Source organism: Gouania willdenowi, chromosome 15, assembly GCF_900634775.1.
Source record: "Gouania willdenowi chromosome 15, fGouWil2.1, whole genome shotgun sequence".
In the NCBI taxonomy this organism is placed as follows: Eukaryota; Metazoa; Chordata; class Actinopteri; order Blenniiformes; family Gobiesocidae; genus Gouania; species Gouania willdenowi.
This window is the reverse complement of record NC_041058.1, coordinates 31856763-31883048: the sequence shown is the minus strand read 5'-3', so window position 1 is coordinate 31883048 and position 26286 is coordinate 31856763. Positions and strand designations below refer to the sequence as shown.

Here is a 26286-nt window from a genome sequence, read left to right as displayed (position 1 = left end):
TATTTTAGTGTACTAAAGTCGTCTTGTGCAACTTTTGGTATATTTTGTGTATTTTTGTTGTCTTTGTATTTCTGTATTTATTCTCTTATTTTTGCTGTTGCTTTGTATACAGTACATTTCTTCAAATCTATTTGAGTCATTTTATTTTGTTAATTTTGTTAGAAATTAAATAAAAATAGAGTTGGGGCTGCCAGTTGCCCATGTCTACTCTTGGTCTTATTATTTATTTATTTTTTGGTGTTGCTTGCAAGCCAACAAAAAATTGTGACTCACTTTTGGGTCTTGATCCACAAATCGAGAACCTCTGATCTCTTTCTCCCTTTGCATGTATTGCCTTTCTATTGTGGTTTGGTGTCATGTTTCTGCTCACGTCAGTTCTGCTTTGAATTAATTAACAAATAACCTACCCAAACACAGTACGTCTTTTAAGTAATTATTGTATTATTGTTTTCCTGCATGTTCTTCTTTCTTTCTTCTTCCTCAGAGAAACTCATGCTCCCCAAGCACAAACAATCACCACATTTTGCACAAAAGTCCAGTCCCATCCCAGATTGCCTCAGCTGAAAAAACAGAGTATCTTTATTATGATTCTCGTGTGCAATGAAATATGGGTACTGTTTGGGTCCCATAATAGTGATGGGTTGTAGTTCAGACTACAACAGAGGGGTGTTCCATAAAGGAGGGATAACAAACTCTGAGTGTATCATAAACTCTGGGTCAACATACCCCGCGATGAGACACTCTGGGTATCTGATGCTGTTACAGCTGGTATGAAGTGGGTCAATCAACCCTGAGTATGTAAACCTTGGGTTACGTTCCTTCACATGCGCGATAAAAAGCAATCATCAATGGATCAGAGATTACTCGAGCTGCCATGACAACCACACAGAAGAGAGTAATTTATTCACCCTGATGGGTGAAATAAGCCGGTGTTTGAGGAATATGAGCCCGCTTTATGGAATACCCCTCAGGCCATTAGTCCTAAAGGTGACGCTATAGAAAGCTTCTAAAGTTCAAAGGTTTAGAAAATTTACAAGTCAATCATATGTGCGACAGATTTGCAACTTTCACCAAAATGTAGCTCCAACACTGGAGAACATTTTGTACATTTAAACCTATTGCAAATTATTCTGTTCACAACCAGTTTTTTCCACTATTTTTGCTCGACTGACGCCACACCTGTAACAGCTCATCTTCAGACTGTCCTACACAAACTAGACACACATTTATTTGATTTAATAAAAATTGATCCTACATGCATAAAAATGTTTGACTGTAAACGGTAATGTAAAAATATACTTGCAAATTCTTGAAAATACATTTTCAATGTTAAACATTGACATTTTAGAGTCATCATCATGAATAATGTTTGAAAATTGTATCTCAAAAACTGCATTTTTAAAAATTTTGCTCTCCTGCTAACAACTGGAGTCAATGTAAGGAAAAAAAAAATGTTTAGACACCAGTTTTTCACTTATGGAGGTTTGACTTATTGACTTGTCATTTCAGCGGTAGAATTCCTAGAATGAGAGAAGTTTTAATCAGATAGTACGTACCACATACTCAGGGAGAAATTTGAGTTTAAGCCTCTACTGATGTAAAATGCACATTAAAATGCCACACTCTGCTTGTTGCTCGGATTTGCCTAAAATTTCCTGGCCCCAACCACTGCTGCGCAGCATCTATAACAGTACAAACCATTGTTAGAGTAAAACATTCCTCCTCTAGATAGAACTACAGGATCAGCTTATAGTAAAACATAAACGCTAATGTTGCTGTTGAATACTCAGACTTCAGTATGTCATGTAAACAAAAATAACTTTAAATGAATTATTGTAGCAGTTCAATTATATACTGTTGTGCCATTAAATGTACTTATTAGTTTTCTAAATGCTAACTAAGAGAGAGGACAGTGTAGTTCTTTATTTTTGTTTGGATTGCAACACAAAGCTCAGTTTCTAACTTAGTGTGGTGCAATGTTATATGCAACATATGTAAATGGGCCACTAAGACTCAACTAGACAGAACAAGATTTATCCAGCCTGTGCTAGACTCAGGGTGTGTTTACTTAGCACGTGTTCAGCAGTAACTTCCAGCAGTAGCTCATTTATGCCTGATGGAAAGGCCTGGGGGCAGCAGACTCCTGTATATGACAAAATATACACATTTGACTTCATTTCTCTTTGTGAAAGTGACTCAAAATAGCTTTAAAAAGCTTTGCAAAGTATTGCCTGTGTGGTATTAGAACCTTGTGATTTTATTTCAAATGTGAAATGACACATCGTAATACTTTAAAAATGTATTGGGAACATTTTAATTCATATTCAGAATGTTTCATAATTCACTTTGACTGCAACCCCCCCTTTTTGTTCCTAATTTTAGTACATTAAATCCCCCTAAAATCAGTTGTTGGCCATTGTGTGCATGCAGTACGTGCACATTAAAACCACTTGTTGGATTATAAACAGACATGTAATATTTACATTTTCCAGGTAAATATTATACTTTAAAAATGTATAAAATCAATACATTCAAAAAGTAATGTTAACGCCTTTGAAATGCTAATGTTAGTATAACTTAGTTACAGTAATTACTTTTATTTAATAGAGTAAATATTATCTTCCTGATTTTAAGTTGTATAAAGCAGGGGTTCTCAAACCTGGGATTTTTGCTTCTTTTAATGCATTTTTGCTAAATTACTCCCATATCTGCCACTTTGCCATGTAGTTTCAATGCCTTTTTGCACATTTTTTCCACTTACGAGACATTTTAGGCACTGATAACCACTTTTCCACCACTTTTCCCACTTAATGTCACACATCTTGACCCATTGTTGTCACTTTTAACCTCTTTTCACCATAATTCATGCTTATTTTTGCCCATTCAACCACTTCCTCGATTTGCCATGCCTATTATTTGCCAGTTTAAACAATTTTTTTCCAACTAATTGTTCTAATATTGACACTTAGAACTAGGCTTTACACCATCAGTGAGGTTAAAAAAAACGATCACCGATCCGATCATATTAATTCAAGTTGGTTTTTTTTTAGATACCTTCGGTACTACCTGATACAGATTCACAGAAAATCAAACGTTACTAAGTTTCGGAACCTAAATGCTGCCTTGTGACTGTGAGGTGTGGAAGAGTTGAAGAATTTCCATGCAGGAACTGAACATAACATTTGCTGTCAAAGTGTGTGTGGGTGGCCCTTTAACAGTGAATGAATGCCCTGGTCGTTCGACCATGTGCGGAGTGAAGGAGCGTGTGAGACCGGAGCAGATTGATTATAAGCTGTATGCCATTTTTGAGTGATTGGCCAAATAAACGTTGCAGCTGTTGAATTAAACCCATGAGTCCCATGACATAAGAAGCAAGGGAGTTAACCGTGAAACTGACAATAGCTTCAACTATAAGAGAGTTGGAGATGAAGCTGTGGAGGCAGATCACTCTGGAACTACGTGAAGCTTCCATCAGCTTTAGCATTAGCATTAAGAGCAAATAGATATTTCCTGACTATTCCTGACTAGTTGCTTATAGTTCGTATATTTACGTCATTTATCAACACTGAATTATGCATGTACAATACAGGAAATGAAATAATCATCAAATGTGAACAGTTGCCGTGGCTGCAAGATTAAAGGAAAAAAATAACCAAACACAAGCAGGGACGCGGAAAGTGGGGGTGCAGCCTTTTTTTATTTTATTTTTTTACTGGTTTGTTTTATTATACAACATAAACTACTGCACATGAAATACACTTTGTGCACTGCTGGTTAATCAATAATTGTTTTATTTCATTATCTTCTGTTTTCCTTTCTAGAAACAATTATAGAATAAATGCCATAGACCACAGACAATATGTACAAATCTTATACATTATAATACAGTGTGTGCGTGTGTGTGCGTGCATGTGATGTAATGTAATAATGGTATTGTGCTATTAGAGGGTGAGGGGAGTAGTCAATAACAAATTCATAATTGTCAAATTATTAATAATAATAATTAATAATTATTAATTGTAGACAATAACAAGTTCATAATTGTCAAATATGTGGGGGAAGGAATATATACGTACATACAGTGCATATCCAAAATAAAATTGAGAGAAGAGAGGGAAAAAAGAACAAAAAAGAGAATTAAATAAATAATAATAATAAATAATAATAATAATAATAATAATAATAATAATAATAATAATAATAATAATAATGTAGCCAATTAAAAACATTTTTCACAATTTATACTGTAAATTCCTTATGAATATTTTGTGAAATGATTTTGACACACGTATGCTATTATGTGTATTTTGGACTTTAACTTAATTCTCTTCAGCTATTGATGAAGGTGGTCACATCTTTAAAGTGTACCTGGCAAATAAAATCCTTTCTGATTTCTGATTATTTTTAGGCCTAATCAACACATGTTCACCTTCACAGAAGTTAATTTTCAACGTCAGGCAGGCTAGTGGTGGTGGAGTGAAGAGGTTTCCCGCTCGCTTCATGCAGCATCATACAGCCATGGCAGCAGCAGACTAGTACATTTACAGTCTAATGACAGAAACAAGGAGGAAATATGGCATTGAAATATGTCATTGATCAAAGACAAGGGAGCTGACTCGTATGGATCTGCACCACCGAATACGGTGCCCTTTCCTGCGGACCAAGTCCTTCCCTGTATGCCTTTACATCTATAACGTATTTTGAGGAGCTTTTCTGTGGTTTGTCCATCACAATGTTCTTCGATTGCTGCCAACATGGCCACGCATCCGGGTTACTGCCCAGAAAACCCTCTATAGAGTCACGTGACATAATGTAGATGGTGCAGTGACTCAGGGTCATGTCAGCTGACCAAATCATTGTTATAGCGTTATTGTGAAGTTTAACTAATAGCATATACTGTATATTTATCTGAGAACTGATGATGTCTGTGTGTTACAGACCCTGGCTGTGTGCACTGAAGTGTATAAGACAATAAAGTAGTGAATCTCAATCCATTCATTTATTTTTAAAATGTATTTTTAAATTTTTCACAGCACCCCCTGTTCTAGTATAATGGGCTGCAATGAGATGTTTGTCCAGGGACACAGTTGTGCCAGGTTGTAGACAACCCCCACTTCTGTCCCTTGTTGCATACCCATCATACTGCTCACACTGCTTCAGACCATTTACACTGATATCCACCCCATATATATATATATATATATATATATATATATATATTTTTTTTTATTTATTTATTTATTTTTTTTCCTGCGGTTTGTGCCTTCTCCTTGCCCTCCGCTCTCTTTTCTGTTTCAGGTGTCTTGATGCTGGAGATAGCGGTTCCTGATCAATGATTCGCGGCTCAACTAGTCTGGGACACTCGGATGGACTATCCTTCATCCTATTCTGTTTGCCCTTCTGTTCACTAACCCCAACCAGTCAAAGCGGATGACTGCCACCTCTGAACCTGGTTCCGCTGGAGATTTCTTCCTATAAAAAAGAGGGAGTTTTTTCTTCCCACTGTCGCTAAATGCTTGTTCATGTGGATCTTGTTGGGTTCTTTCTTCTATTTTACTATGGACTTTATATTTTGTTCAGCGCTTTGAGATGACTTTGTTGTATTTTGCGCTATATAAATAAAGTTGAATTGAATTGAATTGTTCCAAATTACTTCCAGCGGCCCTGAACACAAGTATAAAAGTAAAAAAGAACCAAACACAAGTATAGCTTCTCTTACTGCTGGTCATTGGGTTGGACAAACTCTTATAAGTTATTCGAACAATATTTGTGTATTTTAAAAGCTTAAATTCTGAGGAAAAGTGGCTGCTGCAGGTAAGAAACTTTACCGATGTTACAAATTATTATTTAAAAATTATTTTTACTCTGGTTTTAATATATTGAACATTTTATACCTTGAAAAAAACAGTTCAATATTTTATGGAGATGATACTGTTTCGAACAGTTTGTGAGTCTTTAAGAGCCTAAGGTGTGTGTACATATAATACATATAATAAGCCTTTTCAGGCTCTCGGAATTCTCGCTCTCGTTCAGTTCTTGCGCGTGAGTTTGATGGTCCAGAGGGATAAACTGGCCTTGGCTGACAACGAGTCTGACAGAGATTTAGATTATTTTTACCGTTAGAGCGTTGATTCCTTGAAAGATTTCTTGCGGAAACGTGGTATCGGCATCCAAGGCAGAAATGCCGAGTTAGCAGCTTATGCTAATGCTACACACAAGCTGAAAATTCAGTTTTTTTTCTGACTTTTTAAACAGTAATCAATCAGCTGATCGGTAAGGTTTCACTTATCGGCCTGTTTAGTGTCCATCTTGTGCACTTCTTTCAAATTAGTAACTCTAATTAAAATAATAGCTTTATAAAAAATAACCATGGACCTGAATGCTGTACCACTTAAATTTACCGTAAATTTCCTTTTTTTCAAGTGAAAAATCATACTGTCCATTTCACACTTTTGGATCTGCCGAAAGTGGCTTCAGCGGAAGTCTCTTATCCCTCCTGGTGTCCGAATATGTGTAATAATAATAATATAAACACTATTAAAACACTAAAGATCTCTGGAATAAAATTACAAACGCTGTTAGGTTGGAAATATCGACAGAGTGAAGGAGCTTGTTTACGTTTATATCCCTCTCGACCAATGACCAATGAGTGTGAAAAGGCTTATATCCATAAATTAAGGGTGTTTGACTTCAATTGTTACAGAATGAATGTGATATAGCAGGATAATAATAATAATAAATAAATAAAAGCATATATGACAATATTCTCATTGAAGATACTCATGTTCAAAAGGGGTAAGAAGAAGTGTAAAAATGTGTTTCTAGTTGTATTATTTATTTAATAGTGGAGTGAAAGTAAAAAGTGTCTCCCAAATATAATACTCAAGTAAAGTACAGATACTACAAAATGTTACTTAAGGCTCCATATTCACATGTGTACAGTGGAGGTAGGGCGCGCACACACATGCACGCTTCTGTGTCCACCACCGCCCTGAAACGGACAGAAGTCTCCGGTATGAAAGTCTGGCGCTCAGCCGCTTCGTTCCAACAGATCGATATTTTCACCGTTGGTGCACAAATGCGAGTGAAATAAAGCTGTGTCACGTAAAGCAAACAACTCTTCAGTTTAAAACATAAAACAATGCAATGGAAGCATCTACAGAAAGTTACATCACAATAATGACGTCATTGATTGGATCGCCGAATACAGCCGCTCACATTAATTGCATAAAATGCAAAATATCGGCCGATCCGATATAGCCAATCAGATCGGTGTAAAGCCTACTTAGAACCTTTTTACCACTTTTTCTGTCCGTTTTGGTCACTCTAATTTGCAACTTTTAACCAATTTCTGTGGTTTTTAAAATCCCATTTCACCACCTTTTCCATCATTTTTGGTCACTTTTAATCCATTTTATTTTTGATTAAAACAAGGATTTACATCTTTAAAATGAGTATATACAATGGCCCAAATAATAATAAACTTGCTGGATAACAGTGGATATTATTCAGATAAATAAATAAATGTGGTTATCACAGATTCAAAGAACAATGGACCATCATTTTACTGACTTTATGGATGGACCCCAAAAATCTCTCCCCTTTATTCCCCCTTATAGACGATCCTGTCCCCACATGACTGTTCTTCAGTGTTCATCTGTGTTCAACCACCTTCAGCTACAGTGGGGGTCCCTGCTCTCTGGGGCTTTATTTTGGGGGTCAAGGGTTGAAAATGTTGAGAACCACTGGTTTAAAGGACTTACGTTAACAGTTACCATGGTAAATGGAGGATCATGACCTTTATGAGAGCAAATTAGTTTTTACACAGATACTTGTCAGAGTGCCAAAGGTTAAAAGAATAATTCAATGTGGTGACTTTTATATCTCTATAACTCTATAATATAAATATCATAAGGCCTTATTATGACACACATCCTCACTGTGTGTCACAGATCAATTAATGTGGGATAATGTCAACATTTTTAAATTAATTAGAAATGCAGGGAATATTCCAGGAATTGCAAGATCACACAATCATTGCTGCATTTCATGAATTTGCAAATATTAAATATAATAGTATTTGTATATAATAACGAAGCACATTCAGTAACTGAGCCTGAAGTTTCCATTTATTGCCGACTTGAGAGGAACTTCTTCTGCTGTAACAATTGGCTACACTTATTTTTTCTCAAGTAGCGGCTCCAGGAATAAGGTGGGGGGAAAAATGTAGTGGATGTAAATTGTGAGACAAATTTAAAAGATAGAAAAAAAAAACCCTAAAGTGGTGGACAGTGTGTTGCTGGGTAAACACGCGGACGCCCTCTGTGATTGACTTTGCTGGCCAAGTGTGTGTGTGTGTGTGAGCGCGTGCCATCTCCACTGCACACCAAATCCAGTATTTTTCCATCAAGCAACGCGCTGCACCACGTGACCACAGAGGAGGTAAAAAAAAAACAAAAACCGCTGTCATGTTCGCATCCTCAGCTGCTGACACACACACACACACACACACAGACAGACAGCCAGCGGTGGATCACTGGATCAAATCCCTTTACTTCACTTTAAACTCATCAAACATCTGAAACACGTCTTTGCCTTGTTTTTTCTCCCCCTCGAGGCTTTCCGATCCGATCCGTCCAGTCACACAACATGAAGTGATTCTCCTGCAGGTCGCTTTCCTTTCCTTTAACCCCGTGCGCTCACGACTGTGTAACCACTCCCACTCGTGGCTGGTGGAAAATTACCAGCTTACAAGCAACAGGCAAATGAATGGCATTGGCTGTTTTTTATGGCGTATTTCAACCCAGGGGTGTGTGACAGCCACTGATGATTGTGTGAAATACATTGTATTTAAAGTAGCTGTGCGTTAGCAATGAGGCTTTGAGTGGATAAAAAAACGACAATGTGACATAGTTGTGCCCGTTTGGTTGTATATATTAGCTAAATAAAAACAGCTAAACACACGGGTGAACAGTGTGGATGTGTATTGTATGCGGTGGTAGTAAAAGTTTATCGGTATTGTGAGAATCACATAGAAGTAGTCCGCTCTGCTCGCTAGTCTGCCCTCTTTTTCTCTACGGGCGGAGTAGTCGCGTGGGCGCTTGAACGAATTGAAAAAGACCGACACATCGATTGGCCAATGAGACAGCAGAGTAGGAAGACCCGGCAACACAACAGCCAATGGCGGCGCGGTATGGGCGTAACCCGCGTCCAAACTTTACGCGGCGCCATCGGCTGAAAACTAAACCGAGATGGAATCTCCCAGTCTGAACCGGTTTCAACCGGTTGGGACTTAGTGCTTGAGAGAGAAGAGGAGGCGCAGCAGACTACCTCCACGCTGGAAATTCATTATAGTAAGGAATTAATAAGCAAACTCAGCTCTACTTAGCACCGTAAAATGTGTCGCAGAGACAGTTTGTTGGCTTTAAAGTGATCGTTGTCTCGCTATTCATTCACATCAGTGGTTCTGTGCAGCTCGGCATCACATACCCACTCAGCGCTGGACTCAGTCAACGCTGCAGAAATAGGACATAAATTTGACTGAGAAAACACTTTAGGGGCTCATCTTGTCTTCTTGCTCGTCTGCCAAAGGCCGCTACTTTCAGTCAAAGCCGTGGACTTTAGGTAGGTAAACTGGGGTGAAGTGCAACCATGCCATGCTGTGATTAACTTGCCTGTGCTATATCTGTCTGGGGAATAAATGCTCTAGATCTAAAGCTGTTTTATGCTAGAAAAAATGTTATCTGGCTTTGTAATAACATTCCCTATTACTAGTCTTTATTTAAAACGTACATGTATCATCTGGCTAACGCGAATCAATGGGTTTATCGTTAGCTTAGCCTTTGCTCCAAGTATTTGTATTAAGTAATCAGACTCCTAAAGAAAGTGCTGCAACCTTAACCAACTATAAGCCAAACTAACCTCGATGTTACTGTGTGTATGAATGCTGTAGGTTCAAATCCGCGCCTCTGCCACCAACAGCAGCATCACTCGTTTCGCGGATGTTTACGGTTAATGCTGCTAATAAAAATAAGTCCCGTTACGCTTTTTTTGTTGTTGTTGTGTGAAATCTCAACTATTTGGTTAAAGTGTAGTTTAACCTGGTTGTGTGAGAACATCCATCCTAGTCCCAGGCAGCAGCAGGTTTTCAGTGCGGGAAAGTGAACCTGGTCCTCGGTGGGATGGGTGGGAGTGGCTGTAGTGAGCAGCAGCTCCACAGCACATGTGAATGAACACTTTATGATGGACGCAGCTAACGGCTAGCTGCTGGCGCGTGTTACCGTGCACGCTGACCGCGGTGAGGCTCACTGTTGTCCTGGTAAACCACCACACTCATTGTTCGGTTGATAGTCAGGTGGTCTACGTTTGTTTGGAGCCAGCTCCGCCATTCACAGATGTAAACAACGTGACGTCGCGGAGTATATCCGGCACGTGGCGCACTTAACCTTCTTAACGTGGTCGTTGAATAGATGGACTTGGCTGATTACCGTGTGTGTGTGTGTGTGTTCTAAAATAAGCTAAAATCCTATTGTTGCTATGAACAATGATTACAATTTATTCACTTTCATTTTGACGTTTAGTGGTGATGTCACACATGAGCTGTTTTCTAAGGAAATGCTTTTTTCTGGTTTACCCACAATTAAAATTTTAGAATTAGATTACTTATATTGAAACTAGGACTGGGCGATATGGACCAAAACTCATATCTCGATATTTTTTCTCAAAATAACGACATAAATCTTGATAATTTCATTTCAAATGAAGTCTAACCAGAAATGCAATTCTGGGTTAAATTTGATAATTCAAGAAAATGTCGGACAATTCCCGGTACTATTTGTATGTTTACCGAAGTACAATAACATAGCGTCTTAGGGTTAGGGTTATTTATGAATACCACAACAATTCTAAATATGAAGCACGTCCATAACATACAGAAGTACAAATACATAGCGTCATAGTCATGTGACCTAAACTGGCCAATGAGGGGTGCTACGAACAGACAGAATGTTGGTATATTGATACGGCTACGTATGAATAGCCACTGTCATGATTCAAATGCCACACAGGCATATTTACTAACAAACAGCAGCATAATATCTGCCACTTTAGTCTTTTTCTAAGGGACAGCACGTGTGAGTGAGTTCTGTAGTGTGGCTTATTGAGCAAAAATTCTGGGTTAGAACGCACTCAGCAACCCATCTAACTGTAATTTTTATGCTGTACTGATAAGTAGTGAAAGCAGCGACTCCTAAAACGAGATTTTTAAAACAAAATAAACTTAAATTTTTTTTTATATCGATATATGTGATTTTGTAATTTGTTAGATCCCCAAATTAGAAAACTTGATATATCTTGAATCTCGATATATTGGCCAGCTCTAATTAAAACTAACATTATGCTTGGCCTGGGCAATATATTGAGATATCTATTTTGATGATAGAAAATTAGAATATCACCTATAACAATGTATTTTATATTAAAATACAGTGCTTGTTTTAGGACTCACTGCTTTCACCTCAGAACTTACTCACACATAAAGACGAAGGTAAAGGTGTAAGAAAAAAAATGATTCTGTGATATATTGCAATATATCATCATGCGATTATCATATAAATCCAAAAAATGTCCAAATTGATTTTTTTAATCTTGTTTTTTAACAAAAAATAACCTAATCACGTAGCACGTAAACGCTGGCTCACTAGGTGTTGGTGAACCACATCAGTCAGTTGATTGCACTTTTTCACAAAACATACTGAGCACTTTTCTAGATGAATGTGGTTACTTTTTATTTAAACTTAAGAACTTAAAAGAAACAGAATCTGTTGTAGAAACACAAAGTTAATGAATTTTGAAAATGTAATGACAGTTTTATAAGCATACCACTTGTTTTTGATGTTTGTACTTGAATTATAGTTAGTTGCCATTTACTTTCACTAGTTTAAAACATTGAAGAAATTGTATTTCTTACCATTTTGTACTTGTAAAGTAAATTTGTAATTATTGATATTGCGATGTATATCGTATTGTTTACTATCTGGATATATCGTATAATGACGTGCAAATCGTGAATCTTATCGTCTGATTTATGGCAATGCACAGTAGTGCTGGGCAATATATCAAGATTCAAGATATATCGAGTTTTCTATTTTGGCGATATAGAAAATGACAATATCACCTATATTGATATCTATATTTTCTATATCTTCATTTGTATTAAAATACTTGTTTAATGAGTTGCTGCTTTTGCGACAAGAACAGCATGAAAAGCAGTCACATTGATTTGTGAGTGCGTCCTATCAAAGACTTTCCCCTAAACAAGCCACACTAGAGGACTCACTCACACATGGTGTTCCTTAGAGGAGAAAAAGACAAAAGTGGCAAATTGTTAATAAGTATGTTATAATTTGTTAAATTATCAAATGTATCCTGAATTATCTTTCTGGTAAGACGTTGAGTTAAAAATATCAAGATTTATGTTGTAAATCGCCATTTTTAGAAAAAATATTGAGATATATTCTGTTTTTTTCATACCATCATATCATCAAGATGGTCATCTCTGCTGATTTAAATCAATCACCAACACACATCAATATAAAAACCCTGTTTTTTTTGTTTTGTTTTTTTCTATTTAACTTTTACCTTGCAGCTTCACCAGCAACATCGTTTTTCCAGGAACACAGAAAAACACATGTACCCTTGGGGAGGAGGTGCATACTTTTCATAGAGACCCTGCATTCTTTTGATAGAACCCAGAAATAGCTCAACAATAAAATGCATGTACAATGTTTAAGATCTAAAAGTAACTGCAAAAATGCATAGTCCACACATTTTGCCTTTATTTTAAGTTCAACACATTTTTCATTTAATGTTTGGCTGGATCTTTCTTTTTTCTTAAAGGGTGTTTTTGCTTTTTAGGTTTCCTAATAACGTTTTGTAAAAGCAGTGACTGAAGTGTTTACATTAGTCCTCTTTCATTTTTTCTAATTTAACGTTTTCATTTCACAGGTCAATGCTGACTGGTGTTTAACTATGTGATTCTGAACATGGAGACACTTAAGAAAGTTGTATTAATTTATTTATAAGCCATTTAGAAAGTATTGCTTTTTTTTCTCTCAAATGTAGTTTTTTCAGTTGGTTCAAAAAAGTTTTACTTCATCCTACTCCATTTTGTGCATTTATGTTTTATTTTTGTGTTTGTTTTATTGCCTAGCTCAAAATAAGATACACGCATTCACACAGTTGTGTGCAATCTAGGAAACTTGCAACTCAAATGATCTCTGATTTGTTTGCCTCGTCTATGGATCTCTGTTGGTTTGATATATTGATTGATACAACTTCGTCATTTGGTGCTTGAGTTTACTGTACCTTCATGTCATTGTTAAATTCGTTTGTTTTCTGTTCTAGGGCTGCACAATTCATCAAATTTTAATTGTGATTGCGATTTTGGTTGCTACAATTAAATTAAGCTGATCTTTACATTTGAAATAGTGGCTTTGCACTCTGTAATAGTGTATTTAGTCAGTTAGCCTTTGGTCCATTTTAAATTCTTGGGTTATTTTCTTTTTCAATTATAATTCTTATTTCAAATGTAATTTTGGACCGTAAACTGTACACATATTGTTTGTTAAAAAGTATTGTAATAAAACAGATTTTTTTCCTAACATGATGATTATAATTGTGATTACAAAATTGATCATAATAATGGAGATTATCATATTGGCCATTAATCGTGCAGCCCTAATCTATTTCTAAAAATGACCTGCTGACATGGTCCTTTATTGAAATAAACAAACAAAACTTTCATATCTGTTTGTGTATGTGTGTATATATATATATATATATATATATATATATAATGTGAAACTTTCTTAATCTTTTCAAAATGCCAATGTAATAATGTTTTTATTATTTTCACTCATCTTGGTATGCTTTTACTTATTACAATGCACACAATTTAATTTACCATTAAAAAAAAATCTATTAGCTTCTGATCATTCTAATACGTTTAAACAATGTTGAGACTTTATGAAGTCACGGTTTTGGTGGTGGGTCTTGATGTTTGTTACGTGGTCAGCTGTTTGGAGTCGTTTCCAAACGCACAGCTCACATGACATTGGCTGTCGAATGTGTTTGGTGCACTTATGAACCCACCCCCTTCCCTCTGCTATTCTTTTTGCAGAGCTCTATGCCAGCAATTATGACAATGTTAGCAGACCATGCAGCACAGCAGCTGCTGGACTTCAACCAGAAACTGGATATCAACCTGCTGGATAATGTGGTGAACTGCCTGTACCATGGGGTGGGTCCACAGGTACGTCATTTATACACTATTCCTTTTTTTTACCCACTTATAGTTTTACATTTGTGATTTCAGCCCTTGTTGAAATGTGTGAAGGGAAAAGGGGACAGTGATCCAACGTGTGACATTGGGCTGAGGTTTCCTCTCCCTTTTTCTTTTACAGCAAAGAATGGCGCAAGAAGTGTTGACACACTTAAAAGAGCACCCAGATGCCTGGACCAGAGTGGACACCATCCTCGAGTTTTCCCAGAACATGAACACCAAAGTAAGCTCACTCTTATCCAGTGAAAGGTGTGCTAGCATGATTAGCTCATTGTTTGAGGAAGATGTGCTCTCAAAAAGTGCACGACAAACAAAGATTTCCAGAGTGATTCCAATTGGCCAAGCATTTTAATGCTCATAGTTCTGTATGAATTCTGAGCCCTTTGGATAAAATTAATTTTCTTGTATCTGAACTCATAAGGAAACATTAGATTCTGCCCATCCTGCACTTTTATTTTCATCTCGGTGAGGCAGTTGGTCTCTAATGTTAGTAATACCAACCTAATGCCACATGGATCTGTGTGGTCAGATTTTTTACAAATGGTAATGCCAAATATCCTTTCCACTTTAGGTCAGCTGATTACTACGACGGCATATTAGGTCCACATCAAAATAAAATAGAAATTCTAGGCACTACGTCATATTTCAAGATTAAAGTCGTAATATTTTGAGATTAAAGTCGTAATATTTTGAGATTAAAGTCGTAATATTTTGAGATTAAAGTCATAATTTTATGAGAATGGTGTGTTATGGAGAATGTGGAACATTTAGTGAGATTACATTTGTCTTTAGGTTTCACACCTGGTGAAATACTGAGCCTTTTGGTCCATCATCACATAGGACTGGGTGATTTTGCCTAAAAAAAAACTCCAATTTTTTTTCGAGTTTCGATTCGATTTTTGATTTTTTTTTTTTTCAATGCACTTAAAAATGACTGCAGACATCAGATATATTGTCAGAAGTTCAACTTTACTGCTGTGATTGTGCTCAAGAGTGAAAAAGCATAGAACAATCCCAAAATAAAAAGTAAATGAAGCTCTGTCATTCAACAATTTCAATATTTAACCCAGGTTTAAGATGAAGTGTAACAGTAATTTCACAGTAACTTAAATTTTCTCATAAAGAAATCAGATTACTACATATTTTATAACATAACTAGTAAAAAAATAATAAACTCTTCCTTTAGCATCTCAGCATAGTGCGACAGGATAAAAGCTAAAAGTCAAACATTCTACAGAAATAATAAAGTGCAGCATGTGTAACATTTTCATAAGTCAAAGGGTTAAGACAGAATGAACATGACACAGGTTAGTTGTTCTCACACTTATTACAGTCACTTATACATTAGTGGAAGGTTTTTGTTTATGTCCAAAGCCATGAACTCCATCATTTTCCTCGTAGTAGCTTTGCTTTTGACTGATAAGCACTCTCAGTAGACAACTGGCTGTTTGGTCCACTAGCATTAGCATTAGCTTCATTTCTAGCTTCAAATGCTGCATACTAAGCGGTGTGGTGGTTTTTTAAAAGGTAAATGAGGTAGTGTTATGTTTGTAATGCAGAAATCAGCCTTGGTAGAGCTGCAGTTATTACAAATTGCGATCCTTTGCTCTTTTTTTGTGTAAAACTGCTGACATGCTAAGCTAACTGCTGCTCCGGCTGTTGTTGTTATTCTGTGTAGTAGAGGCATGCGTGCGCGCACACCATAGACTTTACATGAGCTGGTGGGTGGGCCTGTCAGTCATCTCACAGCAGAACGGGACAGTGGCTGACTTTAAGACCTTTGCGGAGGTAGAAAAGATCGACGGAAAAGATCGGTTTCATATGCAAGGATCGGCCGATCATAGATCCCCCAAAATAAGGGAAATTGACACCGATCGATCAGCTGGGCCGATCGATCGGTGCATCTTTAGTTGGACGTGGTCGACTTCAGGGCTATCAGTGTTTTTTTGCGTTCACTTTAACAGGGAGTTCTGAGCGCTATACCATTATGAGTTTTTAAAGATGCGGCTTTATTCTCATAAAATTTACGACTTTGTTCTTGAAATAGACTTCTTTTTATTTTAACGTAGACCTAATATGCCGTTGTAGATTACAACCCCTTTCTCCCAAATGTATTCAAAGAACTCTACTGCTGTTCGTCTGTTGATTCAAAGTTGAACTAAAATGGAGAGATTCTGCCAACTAACAAGCTACATTAGGGTAGCACTTCACACTTATTCTGCTTGTGCTGTGATTGATTAGAATGCATGCAAATAATTTTTAGAATATTTAGAAATTCAAATACATTTTGTTAGTTTGTTTTAAAAAATAAAATCCAAGCTCCAGGGTTAAAATCATTTCCAAGTGCAGCCATCTTCACTTTCACTTACTTTTTACATTAGTGAAGTCTAAGAAAATCAATCTAAGCACATTAAAAATGGCAGGAAAAAGCAGAGCTGCATCATGACAATTAACAGTGGAGAAAACTCAGATTAGTTGTGGCCAGGACGTGTACATATTCTGACATCCTGTACACATCTTGTTTGCAGATCACTGGTGCCAAAAGTCAAATCTATTAATTTCTCAGGCTTTGTGTCTATCTGTCACTGCAGCTTCTAGAAGACATTGCACGTGGAGTGATTCAATGCACGACCCTCTTCACCACTTATTTTAAATCAATAACGGAATAGTTTGTCGCGTGTCAGTAGTTGCTGTACACCGACAACTGTTGACACATACATTTTAGCATTAGCCAAAGTGATAATATGTCCAAAGTAAAGTAACCTCAACATGTTCAAGTCTTCCTCAAAATAGTATTGACATTTGTGCTTCCCTTTTATTACTTGCCCTGTCAGATTGAATGTATCACTATTGTCTCGGTTAATTTATGAGTAACCCCAAATAAATGGGAGCATTAGAGGAAAAGTGGAAACAAAAGGTAAATGTCTCCAATTCTACATTTTTCCACATTCATTAGTTTGAAAAGTGCCTCTACCTAAACAGGACTGTAAGCATCTCACTGTGACTCAGTAACCATGGTGATTCTAATCTTTGAAAATGTGATGAATTCACGTTGTGACTCTGATATTAATCACAATGTTCCATTATGTTTATGGCTTGTAATAGGAAGAGAGGGGGTGTGTCTTCCTGTGCACCATGACACAGCTAGGCTTTGGCGGCAGGCCTCCACAAGGTCTACCCTTTTTTTAAATTCCCTTTGACTGAATTCCTATCATCACTTTCTATTGCATCTGTTTGATTGGACAGAGGAAATGTGCAGGCTGCATTCACCAGGTTCAGTCAGAGAGGGAGGATTCATTTTCACCTGTAGGGACCACCGTTCTTTTTCTGCTCCTCTGCCTCTGTTTCCATCATGGCTCAGACCTTTCAAATATATGCTTCTGTCACCTTTGGATGTCCCATAATCGACCAATTATTGTAGGCACCTGAGTGCTCCTTTAAAGTGTATACAACTTCATTTTAATGTTGATGCTAAATGCAAGAGCACACTCTAAATAGTGTGTCCACAATGTAATTCACATTATGGCCATCTCAGCATTACATTTTACATTCCATTCTTCGACACAACACCTATCTACAATGGTACTCATAGACAGGTGTTGTAGCAATCTCTGTAACCCGATAAAATAATGGTCTTTAATAGCTTTAATATAAATATCAAACCGATAAGGCTGAACGAGTCCTTTAAGTGGAACGTTATGATCAGATTCCCTCGCATCTGAGCATGAAAGGGACCATTTTCAAAGTGAACTTCTGCTGAGATCAAACATTCGTGTGCTTCCTACATCTCACTTGTGCACTGCGTTACTCTGCTGATGTCAGAGATTTCAACAAATGGAGCAGAATACTAGGCAAAAGTAGTGAACTGGTATTAGCACTGTTTGCATACGCTAAGTGAGTCTGAGAGACGCAGGGGGTTATGGGATGTGTAGTTTGGGAAGCTTTAGTTGAAGGTGAGAGGCATAGTTTTTGTTTTGGTGTTTTTAATGGCCGTCATTGGTCATTAGGTGTTTATAAATTGGCTGATTCCATGCCAACCATTGACTTCCAGCCCATCCTGAGGATGCAACACCATCAGTTAATCAGGTTACTGGTTAAAGGGCACCGTTGGCAGCTTTGTAATTTAATTTGAATTAAAGTTTGAGGAAGCAAAGCGCAGAAATGAAAAGAGGACAGAAGAGGAAAAAAGCAAAAAATGTAAGAGTGGAGGAGGAGGTGCAAAAACAGTGTAAAGAAAAAGACCAGGCTGTGTCACAGTGAAAGCTCTGAATAAGAAGCTAACGTTTAAAACACAGGGTTTAGATTACCTCTTGTGGCGATGGAACCATATCCTGGTACTGTGAAACCTTAATTTAATACAACCAAAATCATTTATTTTCTAAAGAATTCCAGCTTCATCAGATATGATACGATGTTGATATGTTTGGATGACGATACGATGTTTGCCAATATCACGATACGATTTCGATTCGATTCACAAGCCTGAGATTGGTATGATGTGATATCATCTGCCCATCTCACCCAATCATTTACATGTATATCAACCCCCAAAAAACAACTGAAATATGATTTGACCATTTTATTTCTATGGTCTTTCAGGTATCAGGCATTAAATAAACAGTATAAACACCGTTCTGTAACATTTAACAAAGTGTTAGACTTTGAATTGTGTGAGTGATAAAAAGTATCTGTAGTAGTTTTATTTAAATTACATTACGTTTTTAATAATACAAAAATATGGCTTTAAAAACAGTTGATTTCACTGTAACAAACTGTAACCAGATGGAAAAAAGTGTCACTGACATGTTATTATAATATTCTTGTTCTTATTTTAACATTGACATGTTAATGATGCCACACTGTTATATAACTAAGTATAAAAACGTATTTTAAGGAGCATATGATGAATTTATGTAAAACAAAAATAACCACATGGTTAATTTGTTTTGATTTGGTTTTAAAACAGAATAACCAATAAACAAAGGGTACATGGATAATAATGCTATTAATATGGTTTTCATATTAATATTAAATAAATATCTCAAGTGGACTTCCCGACACTTGTTATTCAGTAGTCCTGTTTATTTACATGAACAGACACTGTCTGTTGTTGAGAGTTATTGTAAATAAACCCATTTAGGAATGCTGACCAAATACTGAAAGTATCAGATCTCAGTTTGTGTCTGTGCACTCACGTGCATGCTAAACAACTAGCAAAACAACCTTCTTCAGCTCAATTCTTATCGTCTTAAAATCAGCATCACAACTATAGCGCTGCACTTTTATTATTATTTCATTTCCTGATATATAGTTCATCATTTTAACTCTTTCTTTTTCTTGAGCAACAATGTAAACAATGCAGGTTACGTACCGTTCTTGGGATACTTCTTCGTTGGTGTTTTATAGTGGTTGGCTCCACATTCAGGGATCGGCAGTGGGGCGTTACTGGTCAGCGGCTGCATAGTACCTTGTAGTAATTGGGGTGGCAGCAGAGGTTGCAAGGTTTTGTTATGTTCTGCCATCATCCCTGATGATCAATGTTTTCATTGTGCATCGATGTAATTGGATCGTTAATTAATTAATTAATCGATGTGGATCGATGTATTGTTACACCACTACTGATTCTGTGCAGCACCAAAGGTGAGGCTGTGCCTGTAAGGAGATTTCACCGTGCTAATCTTCCTCATTGTCTGTTGCTCATTGTTAATTCGTCTGTGACAACATGTTGTACTACACATCATTGAAACGTTTCCTTTTTTTTAACTGGTGGTCCCTATAGTTGAAACATTCAAACCTTTTATTAATGAACCAAATATGAGTTTTTACTTTTCACCAGTGGGCAGTGAAAGTATGAGATGAAATGGCTGCAGTGGGTCTTGCTGTTCTTTTTGACACCAGCAGATTTTGGGTTACTTTAAAGAAGGGCAACGTTGTGCCTCAATGCTGATTAAACACACTCGTGTGGTTCAGGATTGGGCATCGACAACAGGGAACTAAAAACTAAACTAGCTTCTCAACTGATTACATGCTATTCCCGTACCCCAATTCAGTCATAACATTAGGACAACTGACACAGGAAATGCATACTGTAGCAGTTATCTCTTATAATCATGGCAGCTGCTAGTGAATGGGACAAACATATTGCTGCCTGAGTCAGACTGACAGTGAAATTTGACTTGTTGTGGAACATTCTTAGTTTAATGTAGAGTATGAGTGGAAAATGATGAGCTTATGGATTGGTTATGGGGATTGAGTCTCAGTGTTGCAAGTGGAAAACAAAAAGAGGCCTTTGTGGTCCAATGCAACCCAACACATTAATGTGTGTTTGTTTTTATCTGTAGTATCTCTTTCTAATCAGAAATTGAAGTGCACCCCAAGCACTTTCTCTGCCCGATTGTTCAATCACAGGCTGAACCAGTCAACATGTTGTCAATTGACAGCACTTTATGAACCGTAGTTTGAAGAAGGGAATTTAAAGATGCGTAAAGTGTCAGGTTCTTTCCAGATTGTACGTCAACCATAGCAAGGCAGCCATTTTCCTTTTTAAAATTCATCAAATTTCATTTTAGGGTTTACCTATTTCCACTTAGTTTGTTTCATCATCTTTCTCTATTTAGATGACTTAACTGGCTGTTCAACTTCCCAAAATCATACTAAGCATGCTAAATAGGGTTAATAGTCAACTACTTTAATGTTATATTTTGCTTTAGATGATTTACAAAATTGGGAAGGTTACTCAGAAATCAAGAGAGACTACGTTACCCACACTGCAATACACTTTTTTAACTGGAAACATCCCATAGAAATGTGTGATTATGGTCCCAAAACACTATTTATGAAACCTTTAATAATCACTCTCACGTTTTAAGGCAAATCCCGCAATCGTGTGTAATGCTTCTGTTGTGACATGTCACCAGATAAACTCATCACCAGTTCAGCTAATACACCAACAACTAAACCTGTCTTTGTACCAGTGTATTTATGGTTTTTAATGCCGCTTGTTCATCACAACACATTGAAAACACACTTCAGATGAAGCTCTGCATACATTTTCAATCACAGGTTAACATGGTTACTTCTCAAACCATAAAACGTAACTTGAGGTTTTTAGCAGGATTATTACATAATCTCACACATTTGTCCATTTGTTTCACTTTCTCGACATTTAATCACTCGTTTCTCAGTGAAATATAGCGTATGTGATATTGTCCCTGGTTTTAAATTAGGAGCTTTTTCTGTGTCGGATTCATTTTTCCATTTCAGAACGTGAATTCCGTTTTTTCTGGCCACAATTATGGAAAATCAGAGGCCCAAAACATTAGGAAAGGATCTTCTACAGAGTAATACCTTTGTATTTCTCACATCTTTCACTAACCGAACTCAAATTTGTATTCATACAAAACAAGCGTATATTCTGGCCTTGTTTTTAAATCTTTTTGTAGTTTTCAAGACAAATGTTTGTTTCATATTAAGCTGGTGTCACTGTCTGTGCCTCTAAAAATGTCTTAAATTCTAATAATTTTAAAGACACCCTCACCCTATAGATTCATAGAACCCAACAGAAATACAAAGCCTTGAAATAAAACAATAACACAAATTATTGTTTTTGGGAATAAATAATACAATTTTTAAGTTTGTTTCAATTAATGATAGTTTTAGAAATATTAAGTGAATCTTGTTTGATCTTCAAAATGTTCTTCTAGAATAATAATTTGCTTTGTTCAATAAAGTTCTATAAATGAGAAAAAGTCTGGCTTCAGGCCCCACTTTTACCTCTTGTTTAAGGAGTCACACAAAATTCAGAAAAAGTTAATCTTCTAATGTTTATTTAAATTCAAATATTTATACACAGAGCTGCTAGAATAGATTAATTAATACAAAAACATTATAGAAACCGTATCTGTTTTGTTTTGTTTTAGGTTGTAAAAATGCTACACATTCTGTTACAGTGGAAAATTTGCTGCCTTGTTGAAGTGTTGACTGCTACTGCTGTTAGTTTAAGCAGAGGGGAATCTGTATCATGTGTCAAACTCAAGGCTCAGGGACCAAATCCGGTCCTTTGGAACAACCAAATGGCCCTCCAGGGGAAAGTTAAAAATGACTGAGAAAACATTGTAAATGACCAAATGATTTAGTTGTGGATATCTCGGTATGGTTGCAAAGGGGTGTAAAATATCTGGCAAAATTCCATGGGAATCTGGGAATTTTGGCATATTCAAGAAACATAAACTTTTCATGGGAATTATTTATTTAAGTTAAGCAGAAATTGGGAGTAATTTGAAATCGCTGTATCTTATCCAAACATAAATATTGGCGTCCATGCAAAAATAATACACTTTAAAAAAACATAACATTTCAACAGAATCCAATCCATCCAATGAAACTCTGCAGAGGTTGGCAGTTTCCCCATGCTTGTAGAACTCAATGAAAGTCATTTTTACCTTCAAATTTTATATGGACTTTTTATTGTATAGAATCAAACCTATAGTATTTTATGTGACTCTTTATAGTACGGTATTTTATATTATAATATTTTTAGTGGCATTGATTGATTGATTGATGGTTGGTTGTTTTGTTATTGTGAAATGTCTTTTTAAATGTTGACTGCTCTTTGAGCTCCTTGCACATTTTTTCCCAATGTGGTTTTCATACTGCAAATTGTTGAAAGAAATCCTAATTTTTCCAAAATCCTGTTCAATCTTTAAATATTTTGACAAAATTTCCCCTAATTAAATAAATATCATCACTACCTTTAACCTATTGCTTAGAGATGTCGTCGCCTTATATACTACATACTTTTATATCGCTTATACATGGAAATGCAAAGTCGATTCCCAACCTCTGCTCCCCACTTGAGGTCAAACTAGTCCGTATTTGGCCCCTGAACTAAAATGAGTTTGACACCCCTGATCTAGATGTTTTATTCACGACACAGTTCTTATTTGTACAACTTTGTTAATGAATAAAAATAAAAACTGCTCTCGGTGCCCAACCCTCCACAGGTTGTGTAGTATTCCTTCCGGAACATGTGAGCCACACTTAAAACGTTCAGAGGCAAAGCTGGTTAATAGGTGGGTGCGCTTTTCATGGTGTCTTTGACTGTCTGGTCTGATGCTGTGAGAATCAGCAAGACTTCTGCAGTGTTCCAGGTTAATGGTGCTCAGAGAATTACACCAGCAAACTCACATGAATGTGGTATAGAACAATACAAAATCTGCATGAAAGATGTGGCTGGTCCACTTAGTAACATCTGTTTAGGTTTGTATTGACTTGACACAATACTTGTTGGTGATGTCAGGTTTCTCCTCCTAATGCTTCTTCTCCTCCTCTCACACATTACAGTACTATGCTCTTCAGATTCTGGAAACTGTCATCAAAACAAGATGGAAGATTCTCCCCAGAAACCAATGTGAAGGTAACGCATGGCCTTTTTGGTATTCTGAACTTATACTGTCCACGAGTCTGTGTTTTGGTTGGTGGTTGCCATGTTGAGGTCTCCTCTCCCTCTAAGCATGCTGGGTTATTTACTGCTTCAGCGAGTTGAATAGGCGGCATTAGAATTAGGTTAGATTCTGCACTTTGGTTTTTAGGAGACGGACCAATCAAAAATACACTAGAACCAGCCTTTCGTGGTTATTTAACGGTTTCCCCTAAAGTACAGGCCAAATATTAACAAAGTATCATGGCTGTACGTAAAGATATGGTGTTCTGTTATAAAATAAAAAAAATGACCCTTTTAATAATCGATTGATCACCTTTTTCTTAAAAAAACTGTTAATTATATAAGAGAAATTTAGACATTTTGCGGTCTTTATGCTTCTTGGTCTTTTTATTGCACAAAATAAATATACATAAAATAATCTAACACATCCTGTTGAATAGGTATTAATTAAATAAAGGCCTCTAACGCAACATTGTCTTAATAAACACAACCAAAGTGCTAAATTGAAGAAAATAGGTTTTCCCTCATGTTCAACAATATTTTATTCTTCTCATTTACATGATATTCTTGCATTAAATGCAACAACTGAAATTTGATATTTTTTTGCTGTAATAATGTGCAATGCTTGTTGCTACGTTTTACCACCAATATAAAATAAAAGCACTTTATTTTTAAGTAATCATTGCCTTTGAAGTGTTTTATCACTGTTTTTGTAATACGGTTTCCACAAATAAACCAGTAAAACCAGATAAAATCACTGCATGATGGCATTATAAAGCGTCACCACTTGTTACAATGACCAGTTGAAGTAATACACCTTCAGTTAGTGCTTCCAGTCTGTGTCACAGTCTTTTTCTTTTTGGTGAACTTTCAGCGCCAGTTGGCTAACACGCTCAGATGACTGTTCATTGCTTCTTTGGGTTGCTAGGCAACAGTTCAATAGCAGTAGAAGCAAAACCGAGACCCAGTGGGTGTGGTAACACTAATTAATCAATGCAGGATATGCATGGAATCAGTTTAATCGATGAATCGTTTCAGGTCTAATTTAAGTGTGTAATATAAGTGTTTCCCTGAAACTGCAATGCAATCATTATTGTCAAAGGGCTTTTTCAAAACAAATGCCAAAGCCACAACACTGTAGTTTTATTTTGGTATCCAAGTTCTGCTTTTTTACCTTAGTGGCTTTGTTAGGTACAAATGATTGGCAGATTCTATACGAGTCAGCAGATTGTTCAAGGACCACTGAAAAATGGTCTTCAGGCAGCTTGTCATGTTAGGATGTGAATGTGCACATTTTATATTCATGCTAATGATGTTCCTTTGGTATTTTTGTGTATTTTGTAGGCATTAAAAAGTACGTTGTTGGCCTCATTATCAAGACCTCATCGGACGCATCAAATGTAGAGGTAAGTACAGACGTTCCTCACACAGGAATGAACATTTGAACCTGTGTTAAAGATCAGATCTCGCTCAGCTGCGTTGTAAAGCAGAAGTGGAGCTCATGGCCAACCGGACCACTCAGACTGGATTAGATATTATTCCACAGGGCCCTACAATGTGTAGAATTATTGCATGAGGTCACCTGCACTGTTGTGCACAAATTCTGTAATTTCCTGACTATAAGTCACACTTTTTATAGTTCGACTGGTCCTGGACTTATTGTCTGGTGCGACTTATTTATCAAAATATATGTTTAACATTTTTTTAAATGTTTATTCGTACTCACATGAACCAAGGAGTAAACATTACCGTCTATCGCCACGAGAGGGCGCTCTGAGCTTGTGACAACTAATGCTGCTCCCCTACCACAGAAAAAAGTAACAGAATCATTAACTTAAAGACCACTAAGATAAACTGAACACAAACAAAGTCACCATAAAAAGAAAATTCTTTTCTGCAGATTTAGAACTGCAGGTAGTAAAATGTGCAGCTGAAAATGGTCATCGAGCAGCAAGAAGAAAGTTTGGACTGAATGAGAAACTTGTGAGGGACTGGCTAAAAGCAGAGCCTTGTAATTTGCTAAATAAATTTCTAAACAAATGCGACTAATATATGTTTTTTTTTCTCTCTTCATGACATTTTTTTTGTCTGATTTGACTTATACTCCTGTGCGACTTATAGTCAGAAAATAAAGCTACTTTCAGCATTGGAACACTGTGGATAAATGGTAAATTGACTTCTCTTGTATAGCGCTTTATACTACACACAGCGATGTACATAGGCCTCAGATTTTCCACTTTGAAACGTAACAAATCCTGTTTCAAGGTTGACCCATTTCTGCATAATTTTTTTCCCTTTTTATCATTTTCTGTTTAGATGATTTTACTGTCTATGAAACTTCCTAAATTGAGTTAATTGAGTCAACTATTATTATTAGTTTTACATTTTATATGCTTCAGATGATTTACAGAGATGGGATGGTAGCGCTAAAATCCTCCGAGATTATGTCGAAGCTAGAAAAATACCATGTAAATTTGTGATTTGGCCCTTTTAACAATAGTCT

General features: G+C 36.5%; 1 protein-coding gene across 5 annotated transcripts in view; it reads left to right on the top strand.

The window, feature by feature from the left end:
* The first annotated feature begins 9240 nt into the window (after positions 1-9240).
* Positions 9241-26286, top strand: part of xpo1b (exportin 1 (CRM1 homolog, yeast) b) — a 45952-nt gene continuing 28906 nt past the window's right edge. The window contains exons 1-6 of one of the 5 annotated variants that reach the window (XM_028468114.1): positions 9251-9353; positions 9462-9624; positions 14180-14311; positions 14463-14564; positions 23684-23756; positions 25128-25189. In XM_028468114.1, the coding sequence (XP_028323915.1) occupies positions 14186-14311; positions 14463-14564; positions 23684-23756; positions 25128-25189 (363 nt within the window). In that variant the 5' untranslated portion in view covers positions 9251-9353; positions 9462-9624; positions 14180-14185. Of the gene's footprint in view, positions 9625-10187; positions 10319-14179; positions 14312-14462; positions 14565-23683; positions 23757-25127; positions 25190-26286 lie in introns of those variants that run through there. The other 4 variants (XM_028468115.1, XM_028468116.1, XM_028468117.1 and 1 more) reach the window with 4 other exon arrangements.